Source organism: Pelodiscus sinensis, chromosome 1 (assembly GCF_052426305.1).
Source record: "Pelodiscus sinensis isolate ZL-2025 chromosome 1, ASM5242630v1, whole genome shotgun sequence".
NCBI classification, from domain to species: domain Eukaryota; kingdom Metazoa; phylum Chordata; order Testudines; family Trionychidae; genus Pelodiscus; species Pelodiscus sinensis.
In genome coordinates this window covers 306,542,525-306,565,623 of record NC_143052.1, presented here as the reverse complement: position 1 = coordinate 306,565,623, position 23,099 = coordinate 306,542,525, and the positions used below count along the sequence as shown (strand labels likewise).

At 42.8% G+C, this 23,099-nt stretch overlaps 1 protein-coding gene across 8 annotated transcripts in view; it reads right to left on the bottom strand.

Moving 5' to 3' along the window:
* Window positions 1–5,033: 5,033 nt before the first annotated feature.
* CDK8 (cyclin dependent kinase 8) overlaps window positions 5,034–23,099 on the bottom strand; it is a 180,390-nt gene continuing 162,324 nt past the window's right edge. For 7 of the 8 annotated variants that reach the window (XM_075919243.2, XM_006138900.5, XM_025179387.3 and 4 more), the window contains 4 exons: window positions 18,811–18,908; window positions 17,293–17,371; window positions 17,024–17,182; window positions 5,034–6,310 (listed from right to left, as the gene is read on the bottom strand). In XM_075919243.2, coding sequence (XP_075775358.1) covers window positions 6,185–6,310; window positions 17,024–17,182; window positions 17,293–17,371; window positions 18,811–18,908 — 462 coding nt within the window. In that variant the 3' untranslated portion in view covers window positions 5,034–6,184. The remainder of the gene's footprint in view (window positions 6,311–17,023; window positions 17,183–17,292; window positions 17,372–18,810; window positions 18,909–23,099) is intronic. The other variant, XM_006138901.5, reaches the window with a different exon arrangement.

Genomic DNA, 23,099 nt, shown 5'->3' with positions numbered 1-23,099 from the left:
TAGGTGTTAGTCTATAAAGTGAAAACTATGCATCAAACTTTTGAAAAATCCATCCACTTTGTGCATTTTTGTTCACTTCTTCTGACTCTACCTTAGGGCAAGTGTCCCTGACCTGTGTCCCTGGTAAGAGAAGCAGTGCTGGGTTTAGTTTATCAGGAATTTCCCAGAGAGCTATGTCAGAAAGTGCTGCATAAATGCTCTTTGCTTATCATCCATTTCTCCTCCCCTTTCCCCAATCAGTGGCACTGGAGAGTTGATTGTTTTATCAAGCAAAAGAGACTTTTCCTATACCTACACAGCCTGACTTCATACGGTCTGCAACCTGAGCCCAGATGCTACCATAACTATTAGTAAACCACTCAGAAAAAAACAGGCTAAGTATAGAAAGAGTGCTTGATCTTTATAATGGGAATTTTTTTTTAGAGTAGCTTTTCACAATGCATTATAGCACTGTTACCAGTACCTTTTCTGGCTAGGAACAACATTGGGAGATTTTTCAAGTCTGGTTTCAGAATATATTTTCTTCATTAGTTTTGGGGAATGAAATTACACTTTGCAAACTATTAGGGTCATGCACTGAGCTCACACAGTGTAAAGACCATACATAGATCTGTGATCTAATAGTCAAAGGTATACCTCCATAGGTATAAACAAACAATGGCATTACGTCCAGCCAGTGACTGTGAGTATATTCCACCAAGTAATCCCTGAAGTGATTCAGAGGAGGTGCCTAGTAACCCCCTTTCATTTCCCTGTACTATACATTTGCAGTGTTGTACTCTTCAAAATCCCTAGGACAAAAGCACAATAAGCCCCTAGAGGAATGCAAACACGTCTTCTCCACTCAGCAAGTATTCAGGGTGTGGTGAGACAGATGATTGTGTCCCAGGCGTATGTGCTACAAACATTTGCCTCTCTCTCATTTCGGCTTAGATCTGTGTCCACCCTCACGAGTACTCTGGATCTTTAATGATCTGACTATTGAACTTTTCAAAGCAGGATGGAACAGTTTACTTTGCAAATAGGTTTGTATGATACCTGACTCATGCAGTGTTAAAAACAATTTCCTTCATGGCCACCACAACAGTGGCAGCAGACTCACCTGGTCGGTTGAGTAGCATCTCTTCATTTTAGGTGGTTTTCCTCTTCCTGTCATCTGAGCTGATCAACAATGTGTATGCTTCCTTGTGAACTGGAAAAGCGCATGATTGTAAATGACAGCATCATCACTCAAGCAGAATTACTGATGTGGCAGAGGCTTGCTGAGATCTGACAAAGAAAAGTAGTTGCTAATCAGCCACCAGGCTCTGAATATAGAATGGTTTCTGACCTCACGTTATTCAGAGACACATGCTGCTCTTCAAAAAAGGAAACTCTGATCTCAAATCCACAGCACACCCCATGAGGTTTTAAACTCACACACACTTATACTTTAAAACTGCTAGTTTGTAAAGCTGTTTGTAACAAATATATAGGAAAAGATGCTGGTGCCATATATACATTGTAAAAGGTGAAAACAACTTTAAGTTCTAAGCTGCAACATTTTATTCTGATTACATTTTTTTGGTCTTGTGAAGAGAAAGAAACCCATGCCCAGGGCCAGAACAAGGTCTGGACACATAGTAAGTTTCATTTTGCGTGGGATGTAAATAGCGGAGAGATCTCATGCTAGCTTTCTGCACTGAGATGAACTTCATTCTTTGATGCACAGCCCTCCCACTGGTGACACTAGCAACCTTGCTTGGGCATCCAAATACAAAATTTAGCCTTAGTGACCTGTTTTCAAAAGTTGAAGTCTTAGTCACATGATTCCCATTCAAGTCACTAAGTGTCACATGGTTGGCACAAACTCGAAATGCTATGGGCAACATGTGGATCTTTTCCCTGGCATACACATGGCAGTCCAAGTAGAACCACGCTCAGAATAGTTTCTGACAGGGTCTTTATTCTCTCTGATATCTGCAATTTGTGCTTGGACCTCGGGAGAGCTGAAAAGGTGCATAGATGGGGTGAAAGTGTAAAGTGCTGTTCATCTAAGTTTTTTTATATCACACTAAGCTCTTAGATACCACTGGGTAACAGCAATTTGTTTAACAGGCTTTTGTGAAACAATAGGGGCCAAACCCTTCACGGCTTTTCCACAAGAGCAGCTTTCACATGACTTCTCTCTCCAGTAAGAGCACAATTGAGCTATTCATCTTTATACTTACTCTTCTATAAAATATACAGGTAGAGGGCAAGGCAGGCTCACAGAGAACATAGTGCTACTATTTTTAACTCCTCAGTGGAGTTCTGCACTTTCTGTAGCAGGGAGTGGGAAAATTGACTACTTCTGCAAAGCGGTCACAGAGTTCTTGTGAGATGTAGGGGACTCCTATTTACGTGTTGCTAAGGGACCTGGGGCAAGTAAGTGCTCTTCCACATGATTTAAATAGATAATGCAGAGATCACATACACATTTGCCATTAAACATTTTCTCAGGAAAGAAAAAGTTGAATGTAGTTCCAGAAGTTCAAATACCATAGAAAACCACAAGTGTCTTCATTTATACATGGAGGTTAGAAGGCACATTGGCCCTTCCGCTGTCAGTCTCGCAATTTGGCTTCACTTTTCACAGTAACCCTCAAAACCCCCATTTGATCAACTATTAATCCTGCTGAGGAGAGCTGAATGTAGGCACCTGTGAAGTCTGTCAATACTATTTTTCAGTGAGGCAGAGAAGTCATGAAAAAACAACCACTTTCCTATCCTGGGAACTAAATGGGTTGTCCCTGGAGGTGTCTCAGACCCATCCAAGAAGAGAGAGAGAGTTGACCGTGACCTGAACTCTGATCTTTTGCAGGATAGGACATTGCTCTGGCTCTAGAGTAGTAAGTTACTTTGGTTTTTCATTTCCCAAATGAGGAGAGTGTGTGTATCTTTGGAGTCCAATCTTCCTTCTGACAACAGATTAGTCTCTCCACTTCCTTCATGCTGACAGCTTCTTTAAAAAGGGGCATACTAGTTGCTCCTTGCCATACATGCTACACTCAGACATAGAATCATAGAATCATAGAATAATAGGACTGGAAGGGACCTCAAGAGGTCATCGAGTCCAGCCCCCCGCCCTCAAGGCAGGACCAAGCTCCACCTACACCATCCCTGACAGATGTCTATCTAACCTGTTCTTAAATATCTCCAGAGAGGGAGATTCCACCACCTCCCTTGGCAATTTATTCCAATATTTGACCACCCTGACAGTTAGGAATTTTTTCCTAATGTCCAATCTAAACCTCCCCTGCTGCACTTTAAGCCCATTACTCCTTGTCCTGTCCTCAGAAACCAAGAGGAACAAATTTTCTCCTTCCTCCTTGTGACACCCTTTTAGATATTTGAAAACCGCTATCATGTCCCCCCTTAATCTTCTTTTTTCCAAACTAAACAAGCCCAGTTCATGAAGCCTGGCTTCATAGGTCATGTTCTCTAGACCTTTAATCATTCTTTAATCATTAAACATAACACTGTCCTTTAATCATCCTTTAATCATTAAACATAACACTGTCTCTGCTATGACAGTGTTGTTACCTTGCCATAGAGTATATACCCACTCTCCCTTACCAAGGTTAAAGTGCAAACAGTATATTTAAACTGGTGAATAGTGCTATAAGCTTATAGTCCATTTTCAGCATCATTTTAAAGGAAGAATAATTTCTAGAATAAGATGACAAACCTATATGAAATTTCCATGAAGTCAACTCTTAGGAATAACATCAAACTGACCCAGATATAGGTTGGACCTCCTCAGTCTGGCATCTTTGGGACCTGAACTGTCCCAAACCAAGGCGTTTACTGGTCCTAGGGAGGTCAATGGCCACTGCTGGCTGTCCAACTCCTGGGCTCCTCTCCCTGGCCCTCCCTACTCTAGCAGTGGCCCTGCTAACACTGGTCTGGCCGAGGCTCCCTGCCATGCTGCCTACTAGCTGCTGCCAGGGTCCCCCAGGTTTCCTTGCTGGGATCACTTGGCTGCTGAGGCTGCTGTAGCAGGGTCCTCAGCCTGGGCTGCCTGACCACCCAGGCCTTGCTGCTGCTGGGGGGGGGGGTCTCTTGGGTTTCCCGTCTGGGGGTGCCCAGCTGCTGCTGGCAGCCCCACTGCTGCTGGGGATTCCCCAGGGTTCCCTGGCTAATACACCCCACTGCCACCAGCCGCACTGCAGCTCAGGGGTTGCCTGGCTGGGGCTAAGGCTCCCCAATCAGCTGGCTCTGCTGAAGCCAGGGGTTCCCTGGACAGGACTCCCCTGCTGCCACCTGACCCAGCTGACATTAGGGGATACCCAGTCGGGGTGAGAATGCCCCAGCTACTGCCTGGCCCCCCTGATACTGGGATTCCCCAGCTGCAGCCAGTGCTCCTCAACCACCACCTGGCCCAGGCAGGACCCCTCAGCTCCCATGTTCTCCTGGCTGGCTCCTGCTCCCACCTATGGGACTCTTGGGTCCAACAACACCCATGGCCATTGCAGACCATGGATGTTGCTGGACCAGAGAATCCCAGATTTCGAAGGTTCAGCCTCTACTAAGTTTTCTTGTAATTCAGTGATAGCCTGACATTGTAATGAAACTGAACCCTTTCACCTGTAGAAAAAAAAAATTGTGTAGGCAGCAGGGTATGCTTGTCCCAGGAAATAGTATTGTGGGATTAGGTACCAACATGACAAATGATTTAGAAAACCCTAGATGTGGTTTTATAAATTCTAGCATGGCTAGATTCTGTGTATTAGGTCAGTCGCATAACCCATAGAATGTAATTACTATTTTGTAAGTCAGTACAGCATAGCTGATTATCTGTGCAGTGTTATAAAAGGGTAATCAGAAAGAGGGAAAATGTAGTTCTTGCAACACTAGATGACACAAAGCAGGTAAGAGAATCCTTCCTACTTGCAATAGAAATTACTGTTAAATTAAGAAACTAGTTTATTCAGACAGTACCTATATGGATGTTACTGCATTAAAGAATTCAATGTCTGTTGCTAAAAAGGAATACAAGCAAAATTCATATGCAGATTTATGAAAAATAAATTTATTACATAACACCTTGTTTTAACAATGTTCAGTTTTTTTATTCAGAATACTTGCGTCATTCATGTAAAATAGTTTGATACAGTACATTGTATGTTATAGTTTTTCCTCAAATTCTAAGGTTCTCCTAACACCTTATCCTTTTCTGTAATAAGGGCATCCCTAATAACGTGCAAAAATATTTTAAAAATAATTAGCTGAACAAAATTTAAAATCCACTACACCAATCCACCTCTCAAAAATCATGACAAAATATCTGAATGGATGCCACACTTTAAGAAATATCATTCATGCTTTTTTAATCCCAAAGCATGCTCACAAATCAGCAACACTAATAGGAAAAATAAAACACTGTCTATGACAATCATTTTAGTTTGTTTGCTGAACCAAACATGTTTATATCAATGACAACAAACTTATTTTACTATCGAATAGCAGCTTTAATACCAGTCAAGTCATAGATTTAAAAACAAAAACAAACTTATATGCTGGAAATTAATCTTTGGGAGGCTTGTAATCTGCTGGAAAAATGCAAATGTTTTCATTTTCTTAAAAAATCTTATTGTAGCAATTTTGTTGATCATAAAACATTGATCAATGTGGAAAATGAACCAACACACAAAAGTCACTAAAAATAAATGTATATCAAAATTATTTCAATTAGAGTCATGGTTATGTTGTTTTTTGCCATGTTAACATATACTGTATGCTTCAAGTACCAGTTAAAGGATTTTGTGTACTATTGGTCAGATAATGTTGTTACATCAAGAGAATTCACCACATACAATAAAAAAAAATGCTTGCCCCTAGCACATTTCACAGCTTCAACTGCTACAGACTGTCACGGAAAAAAATGCATTGGTCAGTCTGAACCATGTCAAGTAAACTATGGAAGTAGCATATCCACAACACAAACTGTGCTAGCACTTTCTTTTCAAGTCTAACCCCAAAACAGGTACAATTTGGGAGCCACTACTCCATTCTGTGAAAAGTGGTGGAACTTGGCTATCAGACATTTTGAAGGTGTGGTTGTACAGTACATTCTTGTGGCCCAAGCCAGGCTCCAGGCAGACAGCTGCATGACCAGTCCTACAGCATTAGCAACAGTGCATTGACATTATTCAGGTGCAGCTCAGTACCGGTGTGTCTGATGGGAGTACTGTGGAGGCTGCTGGGAGGTAGTTGAATATCCCATGCTGCTCTGTGGCTGCGATGTGCTTGGTCCAGGGTTGGGGTAGGCAGCATGGGGATTGGAACGCTGGAAATAATGAAGGAGAAGAGAATTGATCCCTATAGTGGATGCATAAATACTACACATTGCATTCCCTATTCATTTTTGAGGTCTCTTCTATGTGTGGCAATAATTAACAAGTACTACAGCACAGTATCTCAATCACTTGTATTTACAGTGTTCTCCTTATTTTGATTACAGTAGTTAAGGATATGAACACCAGGAATATTTGATTGAGAGTAACAAGTAATGCTGTTTATTACCCATCCTGACCTGTTCCTTCTGAATTCACATTTGTCATGTCACCCATGTCCATTCAACTCTCCAGACAGCTTACGCTCACCACTGTGGTACATCAGTGTGTTAAACAAATAAAACTTACAACGAAAAATATCCAAGGAACCCTCCACTGGTTCCCCCCCCCCCTCCCAAGAGCACATATTTGGGAGGTTTGTGGTGTATTTAATGATGATTAGTAATAATTCAAGAAAGTTTATCTGGGAGACCTTTGCATATGAGATTAATTTTGGGTTACTAGACCACTCATGATGAGGAAGGTATTTTCTAAACAGTCAAGAAGACTGCGCCAAATAGCTCACAAACAGGCCAAAATCTTGAACCTGTTTAACTTGCTCAGGATCAAATGTGGGACACAGAAAAAGTCAAAAAATATTTAATTATTACAGTTTAAAAAGCTGTAACTGATCCAGGATTTATTTCTGCTGCTTAAACACTTCAGACTTTTCTTTTCGCTAGTCTTCATTTAGATCAAAAGTTAAGTTAGATTCAATAAATGTGTTGAGATGGTAACACACTGGGGAAATAAAAATGCCTTTTATAAAGCAAGATAGACAGGTACTCTGCACATGTGCATTTAAGGTACTCTGCACATGTGCATTTAATCACTCTCTAGGTGCATGGTGGCGAGGAGAAAATAAATAGTTCTAACAGAACTTCCAGCCAGCAGGGGATAAATTAGCATTGCTGTACATCATGGCTCACATGATGGTTGAGCTGTTATGACATTTATCTTCACTCTTGAGGGACAGACTACTCTCTTAAACAGAAGTGACAGAACAGCCATCATATGATCCAGGTCTGTATAATAAATAAAGGATATGTTTAACAGTGCAAAAATCTCTAGATGTACTTTCTGGCAAAATGTGCCTCAAATATGCAGGAAATGGAAAAAAAAACTTTAAAAAGTTGAAAATTAACCTTTAATGCTTTATTTGTAATATATTTAATGACAGGCTTCCACACCCTTACTCCTGAAAAATGTTGCTTATTTGTTTTATGTGATCAATTAGAAGATGATTTGGTAAATTAACATCACATAGGGCAACAAATAACTTGAAAAAACAAAAGTAAAAATTCCAAACAACCCACACCCCTCTACCTCCAAACAACCCTAACCTCTCTCATCGTGAGATAAAAACTTGTTACAACATCAGGGTAGCAGGACTGCTCCAATTGATTTCAGCGTTGTCACCTTAAATGTGCAAGCTGATTCTTCTGAAACAACAGGACATGGAAGTCTATATACGCAAAACAAACCTAACCTAACTGCTTTTATGCATGATGGAAAAGATTGCACAGAGGGAGACTTTATAGGAGAGCTTGCGTGATTTAACAAAAGATGTAGCTGCTGAGGGGATGTCTTAGTAAACGTCCTCAGAGAATGGTTGTTTCTATCAAAGGGCTCAATGTAACAGTATGGGAGAACCAAGAGACAGATGTTTGGTCAAAATAATGGTGCATTTTAAAATTTTCTCCTGCTTCCTTGGGTTGAAGAATCATAGGGGGAGATTCAGAGACAGGTATGCCCATCGGTAGGTGGCATTTAAATGCTTTAGCCTCACTGCTGTCAAGCTCATGCAGGTTCCTTCCATCTGTCTTATTTACTCTACGAGTGCAGTATCATCCTTACCTTCTTAAAAGTTTAGGGGAAATAGACTGAATTTCTGAAAGTCAAACATTGTGCTTTGCAAAAGCACAGCACTAAGGTAAGCAGCAAGGGCGGATCTACAATAAAACATACCAAGTCCTACCATGGGGGACCCCCCCCCCCCCAAGGCCGGGTAGTCCAATACTAGGTCTGGCATGCTGCATGCAGGGGCCAGCTGCTTTGCGGGAGGGCCAGTTCCTCTGCAGAGAGGATTTGGAGGGTGGGGAGCAGGGAGGCTCACCAGCAGGCTGCAGCCTCAGGAGAGCTGGCAGGAGGCAGTGAGCCGTGAAAACACGGGCTGGAAGGCTTCAGAAGAGAATGGGGCAGCCACACAACCGGAAAGAGAAAAGCCGTGCTTTGAAGCAGGAAAGTGATGCTTCTCTCTGGCCGCGGGCTGTGTGGCTACCCAGTGCTCCTCTGAAGACTTCCAGCCCAAGTCTGTGCTGCTGGCCACCACATGGTGAGTAGTAGCTGCCCGCAACAGGACAGGAGAGCAGCTGGGTGATGTAGAGCCCGCAAGCTGCACAGCTGACAGGAAAAAGCTGCACTTTGAAGTGGGAAAGCGTTGCTTCTCTCCGGCTGTGCTGCCCCCTCCTGAGTCCTACAGCAGCCCTTGTAATTTTGTGCTGCTGATGGCTGCCACCTGGTGAGTGGCTGCTGCCCCTGGGCGAGAGTGGTGGGAATACTCAGGTGACCAATGGAACTGTGCCTTCCCCCTAATCTTCAGGTGGAGCACATGTGGGTCTCTGCCCACTTCTCTGGGCCAGAGCACAGGGCTACTGAGGCGCTAGAAGCTGTCCTCCATGGCCAGGGAGATCTTAGTATCTCCTCTGTCAGTCTTCTTCAGCCCACTAGGGTGTGTCTGCTACTGAGCTGGGCCCTCAGCTCTGCCCCTACCACCTGAGGCCCCACCCTTTTGGGGGGGGCAAACCTGTCACCTCACACACCTTGCCCAGGGGCCTGGCTATTCTGTCAGCAGCCCCGCCTGAACTTAGTTCCTGTACCTGTGGCCAACACCCAGGTCTGGACCTGTTCCTAGGAGACACAGAGGCTGGCTTTCAGCACCCTACTATTAAAAACGTTCCAGTGCCACTGGTGTTAAGCCTATTTGGGGAATAGGTGGTCCACATCACAGCTCGTCCATAGATACACTCATGCTCTTTCAGACATTTTTAATTTGCCTAAATATCAAGGTCATTTTTTAGTAATAATGAAGTGATATTATGAGTCTGGCAGTCAAAAACACAAAAAATGGAGGCGACATAAGAAAACAAAGCTTAGCAAAAAGATAGTTTGTCATCTTATTTTAAAAATCTTGAAGTATTGAATAGAGGATATTCATCAAAAAGTATAGGCAAGGAAACATCTCAGTTATCTGATCACTTGCCAAGCTGTGGGGAAACCACAACTACAATAGTTGAACAAGTGGACTCTGAAGTGGCAATGGAACTACAAAATATTAGTAAGTTTGTCCAAGTAAGGGAAGAAACCTACCCTAAAGACTCTGCATTATAGTCCAAATCTATTTAATTGAATATGACAGAATATTTCTTGTAAATAAACTGAATAACAGAGGTAATATGCAAAATTTGAGAAAAAAAGTACGATGTTGGAGGACGAAAGCAATTTATAAGTCTTCTTGAGTCCCATTTTCTGAAGATGAAGAAAAATGGGACCACAGTAATGAGAAATTGTTTGATTTTTTTTTAAGAAACTGTCAAGGCAGTCTATTGTTATGTTTGTAAAAGGAAAACAAACATTTGTCGATAGACACGCTAATTGGAGAAATGTTGCAAGAGATATTGCTGATGATGAAACTTCCACAGCTCATATTAATGCTATGTCTAAGTTTGATTCTGAGTTATCAGCTCAGTTTGAGAAAGAGTGTTCTTATTGGAGGAAAGTGCCAAGACATGTTATTGCCACAGTGAAACTGCAGTCTTCTTTTGGACTACCTCCAAGAGGACATGAGGAGTTGTCAGGGTCAAATCAAAAAGGTAATTTTTTTAACCTGCCTTGAATATCTTAGTGAATTTGACAATTTTCTCAATGAACATTTGAAAAATTAGCAGTATTGTGGCTCAGGAAAGAACAACTTCTTAATGCACCAAATCTACAATAAATTCATTACTATAATTGCAGAGCAGCTCAGAAACCAATTCACTGAAACTGAAGGATATCAAGTACTATTTCATAATAGTGAATTCAACACCAGATGTCAGTCATGTAGATCAATTAACGTTAATTTTAAGCTATGTGGCTGGCAATGGTGAAGCTGTAGAGCAATTTCTTTGTTTTGTCTCACTAAAATCCCACACTTCTGAATGTCTAGAGACAACAGTTTTGGAAATCATTGCAAATTTAGGTTTGGACATCAAAAATTGTTGTAGGCGGAGCTTTCATAATGCCACAAATATGGCAGGAAAATATTCATGTCTACAGGCAAGAGTGAACAATGCAAATCCCTCTGCTTTGTTCATACTATGTTCCAGCCATTCCTTAAATTTAATCTGCAACACTGCAGCCGCATCTTGTGAGGGAGCTACACATTTTTTTGACATCGTTCAAAACAAGTTTTTTTTTCCTGTTGCCTCACATTGCTGGAGTATGCTAATATCATGCTCGGAGCAAGTAAATTAAAAACATTTGACAGTCAAAAGAATTTGTGACACCAGGTGGTCTGTTCATTCAAATGCTGTTTTTTGGCTTTGAAAATGAGCTATGATGTTATAAAGAGAACCTTATTAAACATCAAATTCTGAAAAACCACATGCAAACACTGAAGCAAAATCCTTAGCAGAAAAGTTTGAAAAGTATGATATTGCTGTTTTTACTATTTTGTAGAACTGTTTACTTAAAAGAATTAATGCCCTCAGTAAATCATTGCAAAATGATACAAATGTATTGAATGTTGCACAAATGTTAGCCTCAGTTACATTTTGTTATGGAATTTCATGACTACAGGCAGTCCCCAGGTTACGTACAAGATAGGGACTGCAGGTTTGTTCTTAAGTTGATTCTGTATGTAAGTCGGAACTGGCGTCCAGATTCAGCCGCTGCTGAAACTGATCAGTTTCAACAGCGGCTGAATCTGGACGCCAGTTCTGACTTACATACAGATTCAACTTAAGAACCCCAGACATCCCCAAGTCAGCTGCTGCTGAAACTGATCAGCGGCTGATTCCAGGAAGCCCGAGGCAGGGGCTTCCTGTAGTCAGCCACTGGTCAGTTTCAGCAGCGGCTGACTTGGGGACACCTGGGGCAGAGCAGCTGGGGTGCTGCTGGGTTGGTCCAGTAGCGCTGCCGTTCCTCGGCGCTACTGGACCAACCCACCAGCACCCAAGCTGCTCTGCCCCAGGTGTCCTGATTCAGCCGCTGCTGAAACTGACCAGCAGTGGCTGAATCAGGACGCCTGGGGCAGAGCAGCTGGGGTGCTGCCGGGTTGGTCCAGTAGCGCCCAGAGTGGCGCTACGGGACCAACCGACACCGCCCCAGCTGCTGTACCACAGGCATCGGAGCAAAGCTGCGGAGCACGGGGGCAGCGGGACAGCCCAGATGCGCTGTGGCTGTCCTGCTGCACTCGGACACCGCGGCTTTGCTCTGCTTTGCTCCCCGTCTCCCTGGTCTGCAGACCAGGGGGACAGGGAGCAAAGCCGCGGAACACGCAGTCAGCAGACAGCCCAGACGCGTCTGGGCTGTCCGCTGCCCGCGTGTTCCGCGGCTTTGCTCCCCGTCCCCCTGTTATGCAGACCAGGGAGACGGGGAGCAAAGCAGAGCAAAGCCAAGGAGCACGCGGGCAGCAGACAGCCCAGACGCATCTGGGCTGTCCGCTGCCCGCGTGCTCCGCCGCTTTGCTTCCTCTCCCTGGTCTGCTGGAGACCAGGGAGACGGGCCCCGTTCGTAACTGCGGATCTGACGTAAGTCGGATCCGCGTAACTCGGGGACTGCCTTTATAGGTCCACGGAAGCCAACGTACTAACAGTAACAGAAAATGTAGGTTCCTCTGTTATATCTGATGAGAAGCGTTTAAAACAAAACAAACAAAAACAAAAAAACATGAAGTTTTTTTTTCAATGAAACTAGAGACAATGAAATCAATTTAAAAGGGAAAGAGAAGATCATTATTGAAACTGTCAATATTATTTGTGACAATAATAGTGCAACTACAGAGTAGAAATGAAACTCTAAAGGAAACTGTTGATTTATTTTGCATGTTTTTTGACAGAAGTAGGAATGAAGATGCTAAAAGCCTTTATAGCAAGAAATTAAGTGAATTCTACCAAGAGGACATAGACACAAATCTTTCTGAAGATGAAGTGAAACATTTCATTCATTGTATCAAAAATAATGAGGTCTGTGCTTTGAGATCACCAGTTGATTGTATAGACTTGTCCATGACGGTTTGCAGGAAACCTTTCCAAATGTAGAAACCATTTGAAAATATTTTTAACAATACTTGTGACAAATGCTTCTGGGTGAAGTGAGTTAACAATTTTTAACTCTTTTTCTGTATTGAAGTGAGTTAAAAATTATTTGCGAAATGGGCATCAGGAACATATGACAAGTCCAGCAATATTGACAATTGAAAGCGCCTCTTTACAAAATATTACTTATGATGACTTAATTGATGATTTTGTAAAGAAAAAGTGTAAAAAGAAAGCTACTGAATAAGATTCTTCAGAGGAAGTTAACTTATTTTTCCATTCATGCATCATCTATACATTTATTTTTACATATTTTTCCCATTAGCTTAATACAAATACAAGCTTTCATCTAGACTAGAAGTTCTCAAACTGTATTCCCATAACTCCATTCAGGTGGACTGAGGAAAGGTTATTATGTTTGGTTGGTTTTTTTTGGTAATGAAGTGCTCTTATCCAAAGCACTTTAAAATAGTTAGCTAATGGTACAAACAATATTTGGAAAGATGATTAAGTGGTTCACTGAGATCCTCTGCAATTTTCAAGTGGAGTGTGACAAAATTTAGATAACAAAAACAATCAAGGTACCTCACTTTATTTTCATTTACTTCTTATTACTTATAATATAGGCAGAGGAGGAGAGAAAAAGAATGAAAAATGGGAGGGACAGAAAGGGTGAATGTGCTTTTTTCTTGGCTGGATCCCTGGGAGGTGGGGGGAAGGAAAGGGAATGAAGCTGTGCGCAGGGCCCCACTACTCTAAATCTGCCACTGGTGAGCAGTCAGGATAGTCAAAGCACTTGTAAGTGCTGCTGAAACAGTGAAGGGACAGTTACCACTACTCTGTGCAAAACCCTCCTAACTGGCCCCTGTTGAAAAACGCTGCCCCTTCAGGCAAAAGTCCTGAGAGAAATGTCAGTGGAGTGAGAAAGCTGAGGCAAGAGCACAGCTTGTCTCAGTCTAGATGAGGGAGACATGTGGAGTCCCTAAGCAATCCCTCAGTCCACTGGGCATGACTCAGAGACCCCCGATTTCCCAACCTGTAGACCTCAATCCATGCTCACAGGAGAGAGCGCTTGGGTTTGTTGTAATTTCCATGCTCTCACTTCAGCTACCACTGTGGAGTGGGGTAAATAGCATGAGAATAGTAGAAGCACACACCCTACAACTATTTTCCTTAGCAGAGTCAGTCAGCATGGAAGAGAGATAAGAAGTTCTGCTGTATCTGCTTTCTTCAGACACTCAGGAAGTAAAGAGTCAGTGGAAATGATGCCAAAACAATCTCTGGACAGCAACTGACTTGGCTTCCTGCAGGTTTAAGAGGGATCAACCCTTCTGTTGGAAAATATTTTATGAATGAATACACTACTGAGGGTGAGAGTAGTGAGTTACATTCTGAGGCAGCCCTTGCTGAACAGTGGTTAAGGCTGAATAGAGCTTTCTGCTTAGAACTCATTATTCAAAGTGCTCTCAAACCCACATGTATAGTGAAATGGACCTGAAAATTGATACACTAGCTGAATTCTGGAAGCAGAGTTAGTAAAAATAATTTGGGATCATTTGGCCATCAAGCTCATGAGATTCAACTCCTGCTTTTATGTTTTTAGGTTCCTATACCTTTATGCGTGCAGAGCCAGGGGAAAAACTACAGGCCTTAGGAGGATCAGGACCATCTCACTGGGCTTGACAAAGCCCTGGCTGCGATGATTTAGTTGGGATTGGTCCTGCTGTTAGCAAAGGGTGAGACTCGATGTCCTCCTGAGGTCTCTTCCAAGCCTATGATTCTACCTAAGCCCACCAAGTCAACAATCCCAAGAGCCAGTTTTAAAAAACAATAATTTCTAAGTTACTGGACTTTCATTCTTAAGAATTCAATCCAGTTTCTGACTCCTGCAGTTCTCGTCATCTCCTACTTCTCTAATCACTCCTTCAGAATGTTTTTTGGAGGGAAGATTTAGAGGATTTTCCAACTTTCTGTAGTTGTTCCGCTAATCCCAATTACTCTTTTGTCCCTATCTCCTCTCCCTGGCCATGTCTACAGTAGAAAACTATTTTGAAATTAGTAAATTCAACTAAACTCCTGATTTAACAAATTAAAACTAGCGTGTCCACACTATTGGGAAGCCTCAAAATTAGTCCGAGGCAGGCTCCATTAATGTGGATGCGTTACCTTGGACTTAGAGCCCCAGGAAGCACTGGGGAGTAATTATTTCAAATTACTCTAGGGGGTAATTATTTTAACATAGCGGCACCACAGCATCCACCCTACTGTTATTTTAAAATAACTGTTTTGGAATTAGCATTACTCCTGATTAAAAGCAGGAGTACAGATTTCAATTCCACGTCCCATTATTTCAAAATAATGAGTTTGGTAGTGTGGACACACTGCTTATAAATTTAGCCTTGGGGACTTTGAAATCAAGTCTTAGTGTAGACCAGGGCCCTCTCTGTCTTGTCTCTCGGTAACTTCATCCACAAAGCCAACTACCATCTCTGTGTTGATGACTCACTATCTCTCTACTTCAGAGAGATCTATTTTTGTCCAAACTAAAATCTCTGCCTTTTTCTGGGATTTCAGCTCAGTTCAATATGGCTACAACACAGCTCTTAACCTTCCCGAAACTTCACTTGTCAATCACTGTGAAAAACACCACCATCCATGCTAAGACTCAGGTCCATAAAACGGGCATCATCTCTGACTATAACCTTTCTCTAGGACCTCACTCATGTCTAAATTTAGCCAATTCTTTCTGCATAGCTTGTCCAAGGTTTGACCTTTTTTAATCAATCCACCCAGCTAAAACTCACTTCCAGGCTCTCATTTCAATTATCACAATGTCCTTTTCTCTGGCAAATGCAACTTCGCCTAACTCATATACATTCAAAACGCTGCTTCTAAGATCATTTTCTGAACTTGTCACTTTAACCACATTGTCCTATCCCCTGCTTTACATTGCCCCACTGTCTCTCTCCTCTCTATACCAAAACAAACTGCTTTTTCCCCCACTTTCAAGGCTCTTCACAGCTCATCCCCATCCTACTTACCTGTTCACTACTGAGGTGTCAACTCCTGCCTCACTAGCCCTCTTGTCAGATTTTCAAACAAACACCTTCATACTTTCTCCCATGCTATCCTCCTTAAAACTCTTCTTGTCCAGCTTGACAAGAATTATGCTGTTGGTGTCCGGAGACCACCCCTTATCATGCTGACAAATTCATTTTCTTATACTCCTGGATCTGTCTATATCCATTTCTTGTCTCTTATTTTATATAGTACTTTGATTATAGGCTCTCTGGACCAGGGGGCCATCTTTTTGTTTTGTGTTTGCACCATAGCTCCCACAATAGGGTCCTGCTCTGTGATTAGGACTAATAAGTCTTATACTAATAAATCATACTACTATCAATAATCACAGCAAATTACTGTTCACTTCCCACTCCTAGTTTGACTCATCTCACAAGCTGAAGTTGCAGAATTGACAATTTGAAAACAATTCTTATTTTTCAACTAAGCACACTTCATCTGAAAGTAGCTGAAATACAGTAAACATGAAATCCCACCAAATCATTATACAGAATCGCTTTTAGAGTAGAATTGTGCAGTAAGTAGCTTCTTCTATGTTACAATATACAAGAGCTACAACTACTATATATCTGAGAGTATGTCTGTCTGTTCAACAATGCTTCCTAAACAGTAAGAGCTTGGACCACAAATTTGGTATACAGCTCCCTCTTATCATAACTTAAGCAAGGGAAGGGTTTGTTTAGGAATGTGAAAGTGTAACCATGTACAGGGTTAACTGATAAGCTTGGGCTCATTGGTTAACATACACAGTTACACACAAGAAGCAGTGCAGGAAGAGCAGGAGGGAGCTGCAGGAAGCTGACTTTTAAGCCTGCTCTCTGAGTGTAATCATATAACCACTGAAATTTTCGGCGGTTACATGGTTACTTAAGTTCATTTTAACATCCCTAATTTGGCTGTGCCAGGAAAATGGGATTGCTTCTCACAAAACCATAAGAGAAAGAATTACCAGGCAAGTGAAAGGGGCTGGATGAGGCATTGCTGGCTGTTACCCTTCCTCAGGCAGCAAGGGGAAAATGCGGTTTGCTGTATTCATCACTCTGGATGGGGAGAGCAAGGGGGCAGATGAGCTGTGCACTTTGTTCTTGCTCCCTGACAGGGACAGGAAAATGAAGACCAAGTCGCCCTGGTACAACTCGGGGGTGGAGGAGAAGGTAAGCGTTTCGGATCTGATTCTTGCATCCCCCACACCTTCCAGTCCCCTGCTCTGTGCCCCTCCTTAAGGACCTGAGCAGAGCCAGGTAAACATGCTAGTAAGTAACATATGGAAAACTGAAATTGATTTACCTGATAGTCTGAGGTCATAATAAGTCCACCTGAGGTAGTGGTAGGAGGAACAACTCTCACTTTTTTCAATGGGGGTCCCTGTGTATGACTGCTGTCTTGGTTCCCTGGATGACCAGTTCCATTAGTATGGTTATTGCCCTGCTGCTGCTGCTGGTTCTTCTCAATTGGTTAAAAACAAAGAAAAATTTCAACTCAGAAGCCATACAAAAGCAGCTAATGTGACACTGTGGTAAAGCTCAATGAGACAAGATGACTATTTTAATACTTACTTTGTCTCCTTTATCATCGGGTTCTTCTTCTGTTAAAAATTCTCGTTTTGGATAGGGGATCTGACAACCTGCAAAAACACTGCAAAAACAAGTGAGAAGTCATAGTATATCTGCCTAGAGTCAGAAAGGTTAGTCATTGATTAAGAGCTAGCATTTTCTCCGGTCTAGTTTCAAATTTCCTAAGCCACAGCCTAATATAGCTCACTGTCAAGAAGTATACCCATTCTTAATATCTTTTACTTAACATTGGCATTCATATGTATTTGTTTTAACCTTTTGGTCATTTCTATTATTCTCCTCTAATTTTTCAGTGTTTCTGAGTAATACAGTGACCACTGGAGAGAGATGGAAAAGTCCTGTTAGTTACCAGAGTTAATTCCCCTATACATGCTCAATGTAGTTCCCTTCATTCAGCAATGCAGAAACCCATAAAACGTTGAACTAAGTACTGATCATCACTAATTGTGACCAGATGGTTAAATACTCTATTACCAAATAAAAAGCATTAACTATGATAAGACCTGGAGGCTTCTGGGGGTATGTGGTCTCTCACTTTAGATTCATGGGCATACATGAATGATTTGTTACTGCTAGCCCAAGCTAAGATTTCTCCTCTTGTAACCATAAGGATATACTATTATTTATAACTACCCTCTGTACCTGTGAACACACTATTCATTTTGTATTAAAACCCTGCCATTTTAAGCTTGAAGGAAAAGAACATTGACCTAAAAGCAGTTTCTGCAAAACCAAATCACTCGCATGATAGGACTAGAATGTCACACAGGTCAGGAGTCATTATAAATATTTCACTAAGCTGCACTGAATTATTTCATTTTAATTAACTGTTGCAAAATGTACATACCATATTTTATAAATTATTCCCTTAATAATGAAAAAAATGATACACAACACATATTACTGGCCTTTCTAAAATAACGCCACACGAGTGCTGGCTGGCCATCTTAAGGCACTTTATCATAAACTATTCACCCTTGTTTTGTCCATAAGCTTTCTTATGTTTAGAAATCTCCCTGTGCAGTTGAAAAGAAAAAGTGTCTACAAAAAAGTGGATTTAGGCTGTGAAGTATGAAAGCACAGAAAGACACTACTGTTTCTCCCCCATCTACTGAATTTACAAAAAAGGATAAGATGGAAAAATGTAAACTAATTAGTAAATGTCTTCTGGCATTCTAGAACCGAACTGGACCTGCAGGCACTTAGCAGTTGTCCACAAAGATCTGTAGCATGCATAATCAACCTGTCAGTGAATAACAGGATTAGTGCTGTGACTAACAGGATCAAAGTTTCATAACACAAGCGATTAATAGGAATGCTACTTAATTTTAAAACCTCAAATAGCATTTTAGTTATTATAGCTTTTTCTTTGACTGCCATACAGTAAGTATTTAATTCATTATTCAAACACATGGGAATAAATGTATAGTAAGCAGTAAACAAAGAGTATACATTAAAAATATTTGAACATGCTAATGGACTAATAAACTGACCACTTACTCAGATGTGGGAAGTGGATCTTCTAAGAAATAAGGATCCTGCATAGCCTGTTCTGAGGTAATTCTCTTTATTGGATCCATAGTAAGCAATTTCTGAAGCTAAGCAGAGTTAAAAAAAAAGTTCAGTATTATGAAAACCTTCTTTCCACACTATTCTGACATGACAAACTGCCACTCGTACAATTCAATTTCTAAATCCCAATCACTAATGGAAAATAAGAACTGTATATTTCACCCTTGGTTTAAATATTAATTGAATTTGTTATAAAATAACCAATTGTTTCTACCTATAAAACTTAAAACGTATTCAAATCATTAGTGTTGCTATAAGTGTTCTACCAACAAAATTCTCAAAACTTCCCCTGCCTAACAAATCAATATACTATAGTTTTGTTGATCTGCCCCCCTTTCCTTGAGAAGAAGCTTTATTTTAAAATTAATTCACACTTACTGGGTTTTTACATCATACTGACAAACACCTTTACTTGGTAGAAATTATCTCTGAGGTATTTCCATTTGATTTACAGACAACCAATCTTCTGAGCAAGCGCCCCCATTCACTACAGTCCCCTATCAGTATTATGTATGTAGAACCATTGACACACTGATGGTATTTTTAGAACATAACACAAAGTCTCTTTGTGACAGGGCGGCGGGGATCGCGAGCCCCAACCCCGCGCCCCACACTGGGGCGCCGCGGGAGACAGGTGCCGAAACGCCGGATCGGCTCTGCCCCGCTTGTTTGGCGGCAGCCGCCAGCGTAGGCGGGGGCAGGGTGGCGGGGATCGCAAGCCCCAACCCGGAGCCCCACGCCAGGGGCGCCGGAGGAAATTGCCGTGGGGACGCCCGAGCGGCTCTAACGCGCCAGCCCAGGGACGGCGGCCCGCGCAGGCGCAGGCGTCTTTGCCCGGAGGGGCCGCCCCCGCACGCGCCCGCCCCCACCCGCAGGGTGCAGGTGCCGGCGTCCCTGAGCAGGGGCGCCGGGTTTAAAATCCGGGCGGCCCGGACGCCAAGGGGAGGGAGAAAAGGGACGGAGCCCCGGCAAGCAAGGTGCGGGGACTCGCGCCGGACTGCAGGACATTGCACGGACCCCGACCGACGACCGAGCATCCTGGGACCAGAGTGGGTGAGTTAACCCCGAGACCCCGCTGAACCAGACCAGGACCGGCAGACCTAAGAGGGTGGAGGAAGTAGCCCAGGACGGGGTAGGAACCCCGGGGACCGGTGCATTGCAGCCGTAGCTCCCCCGGTCGAGCAGCACGTCTCAGACGCACTCCCTTAGGGTCCTGGGCTGGGACCTGGAGAGGGGGTGGGCCCAGGTCCCCCTCCGCCCCGGTCGGATACCGGAGAACCACCTGAGAGACAAAGCAGAGCAAGATAACGACCCCTCACCCCGGGAAAGGGGTCGGGATCGTTACACTCTTCCTTAAATAACTGAATTTAAATGAGTGAACCACGAAGCATTAAATACATAACATGATTACAACTCTCTGTGGTGGGTATGTGTAGATGGGATCAGAAAATCCACCTGGCCAAGTAACTCAATTATGAAGACAGTAGGCTTTAAACCAGGGGTGAGCAATAATTTTTGATAGGGGACCACTCCAAGAATATGGAAAGTGGTCAAAGGCCACACTCTTCCATATTAATGGAAGAGGTGCGAGGTCTGGGATGGAGATTGGGTGCAGAAGGGAGCTTTCAGTAAGGGATTGGGGTGCAGGAAAGGGTATGGAGTCTGGGTGAAGGAGGCAGTTGTAACCTGGGTTAGGGGACTAGTGTGAGAGGTTTGGGTTGTGACCTGGGGCAAGAGAGGGCTGTGACCTGGAGTGAGGGACTAGGGTGCAGAAGGGGGTGGAGGGGTTTGGGTGTGACCTAGGGCAGGAGGGGGTTGTGACTTGGAGCAAGGGACTGGGGTGCAGGAGTTTGGGTTGTGACCTGGGGCAGGGGTTTGGGGTGCAGGATCTGGGAAGGGATATGGGTGCAGGAAGGGGACAGAGGATTTTGGTTAAGTGGGAGGGGGGCAGAGACAGGCTCTGGCTGGGAGACCTACCTGCTTGACTCCCAGCCAGCAGCCTTCTCAAGCAGACTCCCTGCCTGCCCCGGTCCTGCACTGAGTGCAGGAACCATGTAGTTTTTGAACAGCTAGGATCCTGAGAGGAGGCAGGTTGCCTGTTGACAACAGACCAATAGGAAACCAGCCAATGGGATTGTGCTGGGGGCAGGAACAGTACATGAAGCTGCTTCTATCTTCCCTGGGCTCACAGCTGTTCAAACAGAGCCCCACAACGGTCGCTTTTCTCAGCAGTATGCAGGGAGCAGGCAGGGAGTCTGCACGAGGCTCCCAGCTGCATTGTGGGCCAGATCTAGCCCACTGAGAGTATTTTGCTCAGGCCTACTTTAAACTAAGATCTAAGATTTTCCTCATCTATTGATTGGAATCTGCAAGTGCAAAGGCTTGAGCAGGTACAAACAGCAGCTGCCCGCCGTCTCCATGAGCACATCAAGCCTCCGTTCTTGTTCCTCCACTGAGTGCAAGTCCATTTCCACAACTGGTCAGGTATCAACTGCATTACAGACCATATTTCATTCCATAAACTTGCAAGAAAATCATGCTTCTCTGGGACAATGCAGATCACAAAGCATAAGAGTTCCGAGAAGAAAAAAAGAGTATAAGAACACTTCCAGAGATGATCAGAGAAATTCAACCTGACTATACTTCAAGAAAATATTACAAAACCTTCCCCTTTGATATAGATTTTCATATATCTTAAACAAAATAACTTTAAAAACTATTTGTCTCCTCTTTCCCTTTCCCCCAATCAAAACAGCACTAACGCAAGCAGAAGTTTCTATAGGCAGAAGAGATTAGAACAAGCACCTCAAAGAAGTCCTCTAGGGATTTTGCTATTATCAATCTATTTTATGTAAAAGGCATTCAGATACTTATGTAATGGGTAATCACAGCAAAATAAAATAGGGATTTACGTGAAAACAGTTTTCAATGTTCCTAACAAAGTTATGTAGGAATGATTAGCCAGCAGGCAGAAACTGGTTTTAAAGATGGCTGTTACATAATCTCAAATGTATTGGAACAGCTATAGAGTCTCTTTAGATGTAAATTCCATCCAAGATGGAAATTTTAGATCTGTTATTCCAAGAGTGGTACAACCCTTAAAGTCAATCAACATGACTTTATGAGAGAAACATGTGATGTTGCAGAAGCTGTCTGGGCACGTATACTGCCTTCATAACTATGGTATCCTCAGCATTTTACAAATTCTGCAGTGAACACAGGAAGGCTATGTTGACACAGGGATGTTACATCGCATTAGTTTGTTTGCTGTCCATGAAGCAATTTAACTGTATCAAGTTGAAGCTCATCCACACCATTTTATTCTGTCAACATAGCTCTGCATATTTGTTCAGTATTCTGAGTAGATACCCCACGATGCACTGCTCTGCCACACAGATCTATGTTTTGTGATTTTTCTTGTGATGGATGCCTCATGGAAAACTCAGGAACTCTGGGGGGAGAGGAGGGAGGAAGAGGAAGAGAGAGAGTGTGAGTGTGTGTGTGTATATATATACATATACATATATACATATATACATATATATATATATATATATATCGGCAGGGGGAGGAGGGGTTTGGAGTTTTCAAACTCAAACTCCTCCAATTTCTTTGCTGGCATCCATTCATTTTGTCAGTGTTATTTTGAACTGCTGTCAGGCAACATGGAGGACACATTTCTGAGCATCATGATCTTAAATCATTAATGCAAATAGGATGCATGTACATTGATAGTTGTGTATGGATGGATTTGGCCCTGCAGTTTCAAAGGGCTTTGGATGAAGGAGGAGGAGCAGGATGATGAAATGGCGCAGTCACTTCTGCAGAGCATTTATGTAGAGCAACTTTACTAAGTGAAGAGCCACTTCCAAGCTCAGGAAGCTAACCATGAATGACAGGATAGGGTAGTGAGTGATGTACCACAGAGCAAGCAGCGGTAGTGGCAGAACTTCAAAATAAGCAAGGCACTTCCTTTTAAATCTGTGCAGAGCTCACCCTGGAGCTGCAGAGTTGGAACACCAAAGAAGAGAGCTCCTCTCAGCATGGAGAAAGACACTGCTAGCATCATCAGGAAGTTTGCAATTCCTAAGCATTACTGATTAGTAGGTAACCAGTTTGGTGTTGATAAATCAGCAGCTGGGGCTATTGTCCAGAAGGTCTGTGACACTACAGAGAAGGCACTGTTGTGCTACATCATGAAGCATGACAATGACCAA